At 38.6% G+C, this 13695-nt stretch overlaps 1 protein-coding gene across 3 annotated transcripts in view; it reads right to left on the bottom strand.

Moving 5' to 3' along the window:
- ROCK1 (Rho associated coiled-coil containing protein kinase 1) overlaps positions 1-13695 on the bottom strand; it is a 154698-nt gene that overhangs the window by 23275 nt on the left and 117728 nt on the right. For all 3 annotated transcript variants that reach the window (XM_026456016.2, XM_026456014.1, XM_026456015.1), the window contains exons 20-22: positions 11271-11455; positions 9746-9815; positions 6930-7024 (exon numbers count right to left, since the gene is read on the bottom strand). In XM_026456016.2, coding sequence (XP_026311801.1) covers positions 6930-7024; positions 9746-9815; positions 11271-11455 — 350 coding nt within the window. The remainder of the gene's footprint in view (positions 1-6929; positions 7025-9745; positions 9816-11270; positions 11456-13695) is intronic.

Here is a 13695-nt window from a genome sequence, read left to right as displayed (position 1 = left end):
GGGATGGTAGCTACCATGTAGATAACGTACTTAAAAGATGCAGTTTTGCTCTTGTTGCCCAGTCTGGAGTGCAATGGTGTGATCTTGGTTCACTACAAACTCCACCTCCTGGGTTCAAGCAATTCCCCTGCCTCAGTCTCCCGAGTAGCTGGAATTACAGGCATGCGCCACCATGCCCAGCTAATTTTGTATTTTTAGTACATATGGGGTTTCTCCATGTTGGTCTGGCTGGTCTTGAACTCCTGACCTCAGGGGATCTGCCCACCTTGGCCTCCCAAAGTGCTAGGATTATAGGCGTGAGCCACCACACCCGGTGTAAGAGGGTTGTTTTTAAAGGAGATATCTAAATATGTTTACATAACAATGACAATGACTACAGAAAGGTAAAAATTGATGTAGAAAAGATAAGAGAATTGTTGGAGCCATAATATTCTTTTTTTTTTTTTTGAGACTCAGTCTGTCACCCAGGCTGGAGTGCAATGGCGAGATCTCGCCACAATGCAACCTTCCCCTCCCAGGTTCAAGTGATTCTCCTGCCTCAGCCTCCCAAGTAGCTGGGACTACAGGCATGTGCCACCATGTCCAGCTAATTTTTGCATTTTTAGTAGAGATGGGGTTTCACCACATTAGCCAGGCTAGTAGCAAACTCTTAACCCAAGTGATCCGCCCGCCTGGGCCTCCCAAATTGTTGAGATTACGGGCATGAGCCACCAAACCCGGCCAAGTCATACTCTTAAGTAGGCAGGAAGAGATGGGATTAGCCATTAGATAAGAACTAAAGCTCTTGTCCATTTACATCATCAGAAGGAAGGCAGGGTTTATAGGTACTATTCTCTACTTAGAAGCTGTTCTCACCAAGATAATGAGTAACCTTCAAAATAAATACAATGGACAATTTATGACTTTTTGGTGACCTTTCTGAATATTTGGCCCTTTTTTTTTTTGAGACGGAGTCTCACTCTGTCTCCCAGGCTGAAGTACAGTGGCCTGCTCTCGGCTCACTGCAAGCTCCGCCTCCCGGGTTCCCGCCATTCTCCTGCCTCAGCCTCCCGAGTAGCTGGGACTACAGGTGCCCGCCACCAGGCCCAGCTAATTTTTTGTATTTGTAGTAGAGACAGGGTTTCTCCATGTTAGCCAGGATGGTCTCGATCTCCAGACCTTGTGATCTGCCCGTCTCAGCCTTCCAAATTGCTGGGATTACAGGCATGAGCCACCATGCCCAGCAATATTTGGCACTTTTAATCACTTTCTTTTTCTTGAAATACTCTCCTCCCCCAGCTTTTGTGATACTCTACTCTGACGTAGACAAGTTAGTAGCTATGGTGATGAAAGAGAATAGATGTTCTCTTCTGATTTTTAGGAAGCAAGGCTATTAGCTAAGTACAAGAATAAGGAAAAGGTGGCGATCTGAGTAGAGACGAGATGTGAAACACTTTTCTTAGGAAAGTAGTAGAGTTAGTAGTTTAGGAAAAGAAAGGAAATGCTGCCAATGCCAAATCTAAGAATACTGGGAGTGGTTCTGCCAGCTATTATAATACAGGGCTTCAGGTTCACAACACGTTCTTATCTGAAGTTTCTGCTTTCTGTTAAGTTCAGATAAAAGTATCTGGGTTATACTTTAAAACACCAGAAAACCTATTTAACCCAGAATATATTTCTATCCCTGGTTATGCTACTGTGCAAGAGAAAAAGCAAGAAAGAATTAGATGGTTCAGGGTAAAATTACCTGCATCTACATATTCATCCAGACTTCCTTTACAACTCTCCATAATGAAAGACTGTCTTTACTAATATTTAAAGTCAATCTCTCACCCTTATTCTCCTATCTCTTAAAATAATTCAATCATCAATCATTCCATATTCTTCTGGATTATAAGATTATAAAGCGTGGCTTTCTTCTTGTTCACAAGTGTATTTCAAATGCCTAGAAAATTCTCTGGCCCACAGAGTGCGCTCAAAAATTTTACTTGAATGAAGAGATGTGGGGCTGCTCCTACTCTGATTTCCTTCCCATGGTCCATTTAAATATGCTCAAGTTTACGCTACTGTTAGGAAGCGCTCTCCTTCACATTCTCCTCTAGCTACTGCTACTTCTTGCCATAACAGCCAAGTCTCCTGAATTTTTTAATTTAACAAATATTTGCTGAGCATCACAATGCTGCCGTTACAATTGTAGGTGCTAGACATATAGCAATGAATTGGACCTAAGAACGAAACATCTGAAAATTCCTTCTGCCGTAGAGCTTTGTTTCTAGTGGAAAAACAAAAACAATAAATACACCAAGTAAGAAAATTATATATTAGGAGGGAATAAGTGCTACAGAGAAAAATAAAATAGGGAAGGATGTATGAACTGGGTACCAAGATAGTGGGGTGGGGATGTATCCAATTTGAAAAGCATATTCAGGAAAGGCCTTCTCAAATGATGTGGACCTGGAGAGGGCCAAGGAGCAAGCCATGTAGATACTTGGAGGAAACTGTTCCAGGAAGAGAGAAGAGCAATGTACATACCTGGAGGTAGTAGAGTGACTAATTGGTGTGTTGAATAGAAAGAAGGCTAATCAGGCTGTTAGGTATACTCTGCCTCTTGTTCTACCCTTTCCATTCAGTCTCAATCTACTTTAATATCTATTCTCATCTCTATTTAGAAGCTGTTCTTACCAAGATAATGAATAACCTTCAATATAAGTACAATGGACAATTTATGACTGTTTTTCTTGACCTTTCTGGATATGGGACACTTTTTAAAGTTTAATTTTTATTTATTTATATTTTTGAGACAGAGTCTCACCCTGTTGCCCAGGCTGGAGTGCAGTGGCGCCATCTAGGCTCCCCGCAAACTCCACCTCCCGGGTTCACGCCATTCTCCTGTCTCAGCCTCCTGAGTAGCTGGGACTACAGGCACCCGCCACCATGCCCGGCTAATTTTTTTGTATTTTTAGTAGAGACGGGGTTTCACCATGTTAACCAGGATGGTCTCAATCTCCTGACATCGTGATCTGCCTGCCTCAGCCTTCCAAAGTGCTGGGATTACAGATGTGAGCCACCGCACCCAGCCAATATGTGGTACTTTGAATCACTTTCTCTTTTTTGAAATATTCTCTTACTCCAGCTTTTGTGACACCCTGCTCTGATCTTCTCTTATACTGTTGGTAGCTTCTTAGTTTCCCTTCCTCTGCCCATTCCTTAAAAGTCTAGGAGCTAGTAGTCTTTCCTCAGCCCTTGTGTCTTCTGATCCTACACTATGGGTTACAACTTGCTACCTGGGAGGACCAAATGAGTCCACAACAGTGCCCCCCACTTCCCTCCAGACACATACACACAAACACACACCTAAAATAGTTTTAGGTCAACCTTTTACATAAAAATTCAGATTCTTGGTTTCTCTTGAAAAACCAGAAGATCTTGACATACTGGGCCAGTGTTATCATGTGGTAACAAATGGCCGGAACTGAGGAGGTGAGATCTTCAGTTTGTTATAATCCTTACAACTTATGCAATGAATATATCTGCACTTAGACCCCACTAATTACAGCCTAATTATACCAATGGCATCACAGGCTCATGAGTTTATAAACTCTGAGATACATAATCACCTTAACAGATCTCTGTATTAGTGGTTTCTGTATGCAAAGACTATCAAATCAGCTTCAAGTTCTTATCTTTTATCTGCATTCTAAATAAATAAATAAACCCAAATACCGTGGTATCCGTTTCTATCTGGACATCCCATAGGCACCTCAAACTCAACAGGACTGAAATTGAAATAATCTTCTCTCCCCTTGTCTCACAATTTTGGCATCCCTTAGCTCAGGGACCAGCACTACCATCAACTCAACAGCCCTGGTCAGAAACTTGAGAGTCAGCCTGAAAATTTTCCTAACCTTTGCCCCTATGCCTCCAAATCTACAAATCCTACTTCTTTTACTTCCTACTTCGTTTTATGCACTTGCCTCTTACTGCCAACTTCCACTATAATTTTATATCTAAGTTTTTCCAGTGGTTATATAACTGGGCTCCCTATATCTATGCAGCTTTCTCTTACTTCAATTCCTTCTCCACTCCTTAGAGTGAGTTTTCTAAAATACTTGTCAGTCACTAGCTTAGAATTTTCATTTATTCATTAGGTATTTATTGAATACTTACTCTAAAAGTCCCTGATTGAAGTGCTGGGAATAAACAGACAACAATGGAAGAAACAAAAGTCCCCACATTTCAATATTTTAAACTCTTCAGCATGATACACAAAGTCCTTTGTAATCTGACTCAGTTTTATCTCTCCAGCCTTATCTGTCATGAACTAACCATTTACTGTTCCTCAAATCACAGACTGGCTTCTGCCTATACTGTCCCTTATTCCCCACATCCCATTCCCTGGCTAATTCTACTTTCCCTCAGTTGTGATCTCTGTTGGGAAATGTTCTCTGAATCCCACATGGTAAGGTGAGATATCCTTTGGCACAGCCACTGCACCTTGATTATATCTCTCCTGACTCGATTCTGAAGCACTTGAAGAAACATAACTTACTAATAACTGGATAGCTGCACAAAGCACAGTACTTATAGCATAATAGTGGTGATCCATATATTTGTCTTAAATAGATGAACAGATGAAAAAAGGAAAATATATCAACTCTGAAACAATATAGTATGGAGTGAATATTTGGCACTTTTAATTACTTTCTCATTCTGTTCCTCAGATCACAGATTGGTTTCTGCCTATACTATGCCCTTCACAGTGAATGCATACATCTGGGATTGCATATTGCAATACCATACAAATGGTAGAGTATACTGTAGAGTATAACAGACCAGACTCTACAGTATGACTGTATCAGAGAATAACCAGGAAATGCAGCTTTGTGTCTACCTTAGCTTTCAGTTAATTAGGTTATCGAACTATGATACTTGGCCACCAAATTAGTATGTTGATACCTGCTGTGATGCTAAAATTTATGATAATATACAGCTCGGCAACAAACTATTGTCAATTCTGGACCTTAAATATTTTAATTAACTTAATCAACTCGATTAAGGCAACTTAATTGCAAAAAGATGCAATTATACTTAATTTATAATCAAGTCAACAAAGGTAAACAACGAAAAGTTTAAGTTTATTTATAAAACTAGTAAAAATAAAAGTTATGTATTCCAACAAAAAAAAAATGAAGAATGATAAAACTGAGTATCTCCAGTTTGCAACACCTAATGTATTAAGATCTAACGTTGAGTACCACAGTGGTTAACAACAGAAACAGGGAAACCAGAAAGTACAAGGTTATATATGAATTAGTCTTCTTCCTCCTAAAAATCAGATTTGAATCTGATCAAGCTTCCAAATCAGAAATGTCCAATGAAACTTTCTAGGATGTCAGAAATGTTCTGTATCTGTACTATCTATTATAATATGGTAGACACTAACCGCATGTGACTACTGAGCACCTGAAATACGACTAGTACATCTGAGGAACTAAGTTTTAATTTTACGTAACTGAATTTAAATTTAAGTAACTATATGTGGCTACTGGCCACCATATTGGGCAGAGGAGCTCTAGATATAACTACTGACTTCCAGGAAACATAAAGGAAATGGGGAATGTTCAACCAACAACAGAAATTGAATCAATAAAATTGCAACTGAGGGAACCTCTACAGGACAAAAAATTCCAGTTTCTTCAACAAATCCGTATCAGGATGGTGATTACTCTTGAGGTGGGGAGGAAAGAAGGCATAATTAGGAGGTGGGATATAGTGGGCTTCTGAAGTGGATAGCAAGGTTCTCTTTCATGGATGATGATGTTATGACGACATTTGTCATAATTCATAAAAACTATTAGTTTTGCTGTTTTCTGTAATTGTTTGTTTCAACAACAAACAGTCTTTCAAAGGTGATTAAATGTAAAGAGAATATAACAGGGTTGGAAAACTAGTTCTAGTGTATGTTCTGACATTACCTAGCTATGAGATACTCTGCATGAGTTACTACCTTGTTGGACCTGTCAGCTGAATTCTAAAATGAAGCTGTTACACTTGAAATAGCTTTATAAGGTTTTCTCCTTTTAAGACCCTAAACATATACATGTAATGAAAATTAACCTGCATAATAATACTTTATTATTATTATTTTTAGAGATGGGATCTCATTATGTTGCCCAGGCTGGTCTTGGGCAACTCCTGGACTCAAGCGATCCTCTCACTTCAGCCTCCCAAAATGCTGGCATTACAGGCATGAGCCACCATGCCCGGCCATAACCTGCACAGTAATCCTAAGAGGACCTTAAATACCTTTATCTAACTTAAAATAATGATTTGCAAAAACAGCATGATTTATATATAAATAGATCTTTTAAAATTGAGATACTAGCCCAGGCGCGGTGGCTCCTGCCTGTAATCCCAGCACTTTGGGAGGCCGAGGTGGGCGGAACACGAGGTCACGAGTTTGAGACCAACCTGACCAACATGGTGAAACCCTGTCTCTACTAAAAATACAAAAATTAGCCAAGCGTGGTGGCGCACGCCTGTAATCTCAGCTACTCAGGAGGCTGAGGCAGGAGAATCGCTTGAACCCGGGAGGCAGAAGCTGCAGTGAGCCGAGATCACGCCACTGCAGTCCAGCCTGGGTGACAGAGCAAGACTCCGTCCCAAATAAAAATAAATTAAAAAAATAAAAATTGAGATACCCCTGAAAACAACTGTCAAACAACTTTTTGTCAGTTTAATGAATCTCTGCAATTGCTACAGTGTTGATTTATAGCATTGTTTTTTCACCATAAAGGCAAATTCAGCCTAATCTGATTTGTTCTGAATTAGCCCAATAAATTGCATTCTATACCATTCCCACCAGAATAATGGCACATCTATTCACTATTTTAAAACTTAAGAATGCCTGTTGCAGTACTAATTCTTGTTCTAAAGCAAAATGGACATACTTTTCATTTTGTAGTTCCTGTATTTTCTTTAAATTTTCTCTGTTTTTTTCTTCAATTTCTTCTTTAAGTTCCTTTACCTGGGTTTTATAAAGTGTCTGCAAAACAAGTGACAAGAAGAAGTAAGTGTTTATGGTGGGCTAAAAACAATTTGGCAGTTTCTTATAAATTAAAAAAATTAACATATGATCCAACAATTCCTCTCAAGTATTTACCCATGACAAATACAAATATATATCAACACCTAGTCTTACACATGAATTTTCCTTATGGTTTTATTTATAACAACTCCAAAGTGGAAATGAACCAGATATCCATCAATACGTGGGTTAAAAAAAAAAACTGGTTAATTCATATTACTTAGCAATAAAAAGGAATGAACTACTGATACATACAACATGTAAGACTAAGAAATCTAAAAAATATGCTGAGTGAAAGAAACCACATGTCAAAAAACATATACTGTGTGACTCCATGTATATGAAATTCTAGAACAGGTAAAAATAATCAATTATGACAGAAAACAATTGGGAAAAATGTAGAGTGAAGGGCCACAAGGGAACTTTTTGCGGCGAAAAAAAATATTCCACATATTGATTGTGGTTGTGGTCACACAGTTATATATATTTGTCAAAACTTACTAACCAGTACACTTAAAATGGGTATATTACATAGAAATTATAGCTTAATGGCTGGGTGTGGTGGCTCACGCCTGTAATCCCAGCACTTTGGGAGGCCGAGGCGGGCAGATCACGAGGTCAGGAGATTGAGACCATCCTGGCTAACACAGTGAAACCCTGTTTCTACTAAAAATACAAAAAACTAGCTGGGCGTGGTGGCACGCTCCTGTAATCACAGCTCTTTGGGAGACTTGAACCCGGGAGCGGAAGGTTGCAGTGAGCCAAGATTGTGCCACTGCTCCCCAGCCTGGGTGACAGAGTGAGACTCCATCTCAAAAAAAAAAAAAAAAAAAAAAGAAAAGAAAAGAAATTTTAGCTTAATAAAGTAGATTACAGATTTGGGAAGACATTATAAAGAAATTTAACACACACTACTAATTTAAATGTTAGATCAATTCTTGACTAATGTTAGAAAAGAATCACTTCTGTTTTGGTGGGTGGGATGTACTGGGCAGTTGAGAGACAGGTAAAAAATATCCACAAAAGGTGGCTCACGCCTGTAATCCCAGCACTTTTGGAGGCCGAGGTGGGCGGATCACGGGGTCAGGAGATCGAGACCATCCTGGCTAACACGGTGAAACCTCGTGTCTACTAAAAATACAAAAATTAACCAGGTGTGGTGGCGGGCACCTGTAGTCCCAGCTACTCGGGAGGCTGAGGTAGGAGAATGGTGTGAAACCAGGAGGCAGAGCTTGTAGTGAGTTGTGATTGCGCCACTGCACTCTAGCCTGGGCGAGAGGGCAAGACTCCATCTCAAAAAAAAAGAAAAAGAAATGTCCACAAATAAGATTTATCAAGTATTCTGCTAACATACCTATAACATATGCTTATTTCAGAACAATGGTTCTTACAAAATTCACTGAGCTTTTGCCAACTCCAGCGAAAAACATTTAACACATGAGACTCATTTTGTGTTAGTTGCTGAAGTTACAGAGTGAACTTCCAGTTCTGATATCTATTTCTTTTTAACTACCCTCTTCACTTTAAAAGAAAAAGAGAAGGGGAAAAAATAGCAAGGGCCAGCAAACAGCTGTGGAGAACTACTTTAACACTTACTTATTACATTAAGAAACAGCACTTTTCTAGGCAAAAAAATACATAAATGTCTATGGGAATGCAAATGAAAGAAGAATAAGGGCTTACTCTAGGTTAAGTATTTGGAATTTCTAAAATTAAGTAATCTATTTGGCCTTTGGGACTTAGATTCTTATCTCTCTGACTTCAAATACTGAAACTCAAGTAACTAAATCAATGAAGGGATAAAAAGAAAAATAATCTGATTTGAAAACCCAGAATAAAAACAAATCTTAAAATTTGGTTCATAACAGCTTATTGAATTGAATGCTGTTTAATCCAATGCCCACAAGCAATGCAATAAATCAGAACTGAGACAGGGTCAGGTTTTATACTATTTTCTAGAAGCAAAATGAAGAATCCACAGGAACCACCACAAGTCATTTGACATCCATTCAAACATCTGGAGGCACTGGATGATTGCTCTGTGGAAGCATATGGCAAGAAAGTGTATGGGATGCTACAGATCACTTTGCAGAAGTTAGCAGTAGATACTTTGAATAATTACATTTAGCAAACACCCAGGGCAAGCGTTTTCAACAATATTTAAAAGTTTTTCATTTTGTTTATGAGACAGAGTCTTGCTGTCGCCCAGGCTGGAGCACAGATGACCTCAGCTCACTATAATATCCAACTATCAGGCTCAAGTGATTCTTCTGCCTCAGCCTCCCGAGTAGCTGGGACTACAGGTGCCTGCCACCACAACCAGCTAATTTTTGTATTTTTAGTAGAGACAGGGTTTCACCATGTTGGCCAGGCTGGTCTCGAACTCCTGATCTCAAGTGATCCACCCACCTCGGCCTCCCAACGTGCTGGGATGACAGGTGTGAGCCACGGTGCCTGGCCTGAAAAGATTTTACGATTTAAAAACATATACCAATGATAGCCTAATATGCCAAGAAACAAATGGATAAACAAAAAGAAGAAAATCACAATGTTTATTAGAAGATGACGAGTCATTTGAAAAAGAATTTTAAAAAGAAAAAGTTCACATAAAAGAATCTAATACCTTGTTGTAAGTCAGGGTTTGAAACAGTGCGTATGTGAAAAATGATTCTCACTTACCGAGAAATATTGTTCAGCTTCAAGCTGATCTTGTAGCTCCCGCATCTGTCCTTCATTCCCTCTATACTGTCTTCAGATGAAAAGAAAAACAAGTGAACAAACACTCCTACTTATACTAGACTTTATTTATTCTTAGTTTGTTAAAGTTGCTAATATAAAAAAGGTTTACTAAAACAATCTTTATTTTTAAAAAACATACTTCATTATTATTTTACTAATTAACTTGGTCAGGCCACACTGGTTCTATCTTGCTCCTTATAAAATGATGCCATACAAAAGTAGTGAGAACCCTTTTCTACTGATGATCACTTTTTGGAGAATATTAATTGTGGATCTATCCAAAATGAAAAAATAAAATTGATACCATATTTTTGCTAAATTTTTACAGAGAAAAGCAGTAATAGGGAAGAAAATGTCTTGTACAGTAAGTAAAAAAAAGGGGGGGGATGAAAAATTTAGTAATAGCATACTAGACATTATGGCCAATTAAGCACAAAAAAGGGGCTGTGGAAATGAACCATCAGGTAAGAAGGGAAAGCAAGAACAACAAACTGACAAAGAAGGAGGAACACAGACAGACAACTGCATGTATATAATATACACATAAACACAACTCACAAAGGAGCAGAGTCCAAAAGATGGAAACACAACGTAACCCAAAGACATAGATTTTCAATAATTATTTACGGTCTACTACGAAAGTCTAGCAGCTAGGCTTGAAAATCTAGTTGCTAGACTTTCATATTAGACAGTAATAATAGCTTTGTATTCTCAGTATCTAAAAAGGCATGTGGTTGACAGAAAGTCCACACCAATCTCCATTGAATGCTGAGTGAGAGTATTTTTGGAGGAAAAAAATATAAAACACATTTTTGTGAAAATGGTGGCCCTAAAAGAGGAAAAGAATTTCACCAATATAAATCCAATTTTATGAAAACTGACAATTTAATCCAAGAATCACCTCTGTAAATGAAGCTAGCAAGTGATGATATAATAAAATAAATTCAGAGGAAATAAAAACACAGGATTTGGCATAAGATATATCCACTTTTGATATTAAACTTGTGAAGCATATTCTTAGGCAAATTGTGAAAGCAATCCTGACATCTTGCTTGTTCTCCATTTCAAGTAAGCAGGCATATCACATCCCAAGAGTAACAGAAAAAGAAAAAAGACATTTTTGCATTTTGAGATGAACCAAAGACACAAAACAAAATGCACAGTGTGTCATGTCTAATTCTAGCCTCTGAACATCTCCTACAAGGCACTGTGATTTTTTTAATTCTAACCTGAAGAAATGTGATTACTTTTGTGGACAAGAAAATCAGATGAGAAAACTGTGGTCTTTCCAAAGCCTGAACTCCCTTGAAAACCTTTGCAAGTAAATTCTTTCACTTCTAAATACTTTTTCGCTGTCTTTCACAAACTCTAAGTACATAATCTGTACATACGTAAAATATCAAACACACAAGTCAATGATGAGCACAAAAAAGAAAGAAATCACAATGTTATTTTAAAGACTTACTTCGTAAGCTGAGCTAACTCAAATTCTAATAATCTCTTTGCTTCCAATAAAGTATTTATTTCCTGTTTCATCTGCTTTTCTAAACCTTTTAAATTGTCTGCCTCAAATGCTTGAGTCTTCAATTCATTTTGTAACAACAGCCGCTTATTTGATTCCTGCTCCAGTTGCAGGGTTAGGTTCTTAACCTATGAATGAGAAAAATAATTGGGATCTTATATCTCTTAAATAATTTATTAGACATTATTTGAAAGAATACTAACCAAATCAAGTACATTATAATTCACGGTACTAGTAGAAAATATTAGTATTTTAAAGAGTCTTCATTGTTCCACGTGTTTATTATTGTAGATTTACTATTAAGTCAAATTAATTCCCAAATTTCAGACATGAGATGTTGTGGAGGGAAAAAAATTCTGGTTCCTTTCAGACCTAATCATCATGAAAATGTTGGAGTACAAGGTGATTATAAAACTCATTTCTGGGCCAGGCACAGTGGTTCACATCTGTCATCCCAGCACTTTGGGAGGCTGAGGCAGGTAGAGTGCTTGAATCCAGAGTTTGAGACCAGCCTGGTCAACATGGTGAAACCCTTGCTCTACAAAAAAATACAAAATTGGCCAGGCATGGTGGTACACTCCTGTAGTCCCAGCTACATGAGAGGATCACCTGAGCCTGGGAGGCAGAGGCTGCAGTGAGCCAAGATCGTGCCATTGCACTCCAGCCTGAGTGACAGTGAGACTCTGTCTCAAAAAAAAAAAAAAAGCCATTTCTGGGGGAACATTTGAATAGAATACTTAAATTTACCTGTTTATATGCTCTACTCTACAACCCTTCAAAGCTTAACAAAACAAACTGAACGTATGTTTCATTCAACTCAACAAATATTTTTGAAGTGTTTATTAGGTGTTCGGACCCATGAACTCAAAATTCCTATAGTGGTTTACAATGGCCTTCATGATCTGTTCTAACTCTATTCCTATCATTGGCCATTCTCTACAATCCAATCATATTCTTCAGATCCTCAAATGCAACAAATTCTCCCTCACCTCACAGTTCTTGTACACGCTACTCCTTGTTTTATCCTCCTTCATTCATTCATTCTTCAGCTCTCAAATGTTATACTCTTAGCAAGGCCTTCTGTAACTCCCAAATGTGATTAGTAACACACCCCTATAGCATTCGGTATTTTCTTTTTAATTATTTGCAATGCTTATAGTTACTATTTTTTTTTTTTTTTTTTTTTTTTTGAGACTGAGTCTCACTCTGTATGTAGCCCAGGCTGGAGCGCAGTGGTGTGATCTTGGCTCACTGCAAGCTCCGCCTCCCGGGTTCACGCCATTCTCCTGCCTCAGCCGCCCGAGTAGCTGGGACTACAGGTGCCTGCCACCACGCCCGGCTAATTTTTTGTATTTTTAGTAGAGACGGGGTTTCACCATGTTATCCAGGATGGTCTCGATCTCCTGACCTCGTGATCCACCCACCTCGGCCTTCCAAAGTGCTGGGATTACAGGCGTGAGCCACCGCGCCTGGCCAGTAGTTACTATTTTAATATCTGTTTTTCCCTCCTGGCTGTAACTTCCAACAAAGTCAGGACCACACCTATATCTTATTCACTTCAGTAACCCCCAACTCCTAGCACAGAGCCAAATAGTAGGTAGTCAAAAATTATGTTTTTTAAATGACTGAATATTATCTTTCAAATTTTGTACATTCCTCCTGCATGTTAACTTTAATAGGTATCTCTAGTTTCTCTTCTTTCTAGTCCATTCTATATACCACTACCAGATTGATTTTTCTAGAAGTGCTTTCACCTACAGCTCCCATGCAAGTTTTATTTTTTAGAGATAGGGTCTCACTCTCGGCTCACTGCAGCCTCGATCTCCTGAGGTGCAAGCAATCCTCCCACCTCAGCCTCCTGAGTAGCCGGAACTATAGGCATACGCCACCACACATAGCTGATTTTGGTATTTGAGATGGGGTTTCACCATGTTGCCTAGGCTGGTTTCAAACTCCTGGGCTCAAGCAATCTGCCGATCTGCTCACCTTAGCCTCCCAAAGTGCTGGGATTACAGGTGTAAGCCAATGTGTCTGGCCACCCATGCAAGTTTTAAAGAGTATCGATACTTTGGCCTCCAAATTTCTCCCATGACCACTCAACATGTGTTCTTCTTTTCTTCAAAAAGTTAAAAGTTCTATCAAGTTCCCTTTTATGCTTTACTTACCCATCTTCTTATCCACCCGGTACTCACTTTATTATCCATATCTTTACTGATAATATTCCCTCTAGCAAATAAAACTCTGACTCTAAAACTATTACCTTTTGAAGTCTTACTCAACCTTTAAAATCTAGGTAACATGTTACATCTTCTTGAGAAGGCTTTCCTACTTTCGGTCATAGAAATAATTTCTAAAGTACATATAGTAA

The sequence above is a fragment of the Piliocolobus tephrosceles genome, chromosome 18, assembly GCF_002776525.5.
Source record: "Piliocolobus tephrosceles isolate RC106 chromosome 18, ASM277652v3, whole genome shotgun sequence".
Lineage (NCBI taxonomy): Eukaryota > Metazoa > Chordata > Mammalia > Primates > Cercopithecidae > Piliocolobus > Piliocolobus tephrosceles.
The sequence above is the reverse complement of the archived record's forward strand: the minus strand, read 5'-3'. Positions and strand labels throughout refer to the sequence as shown.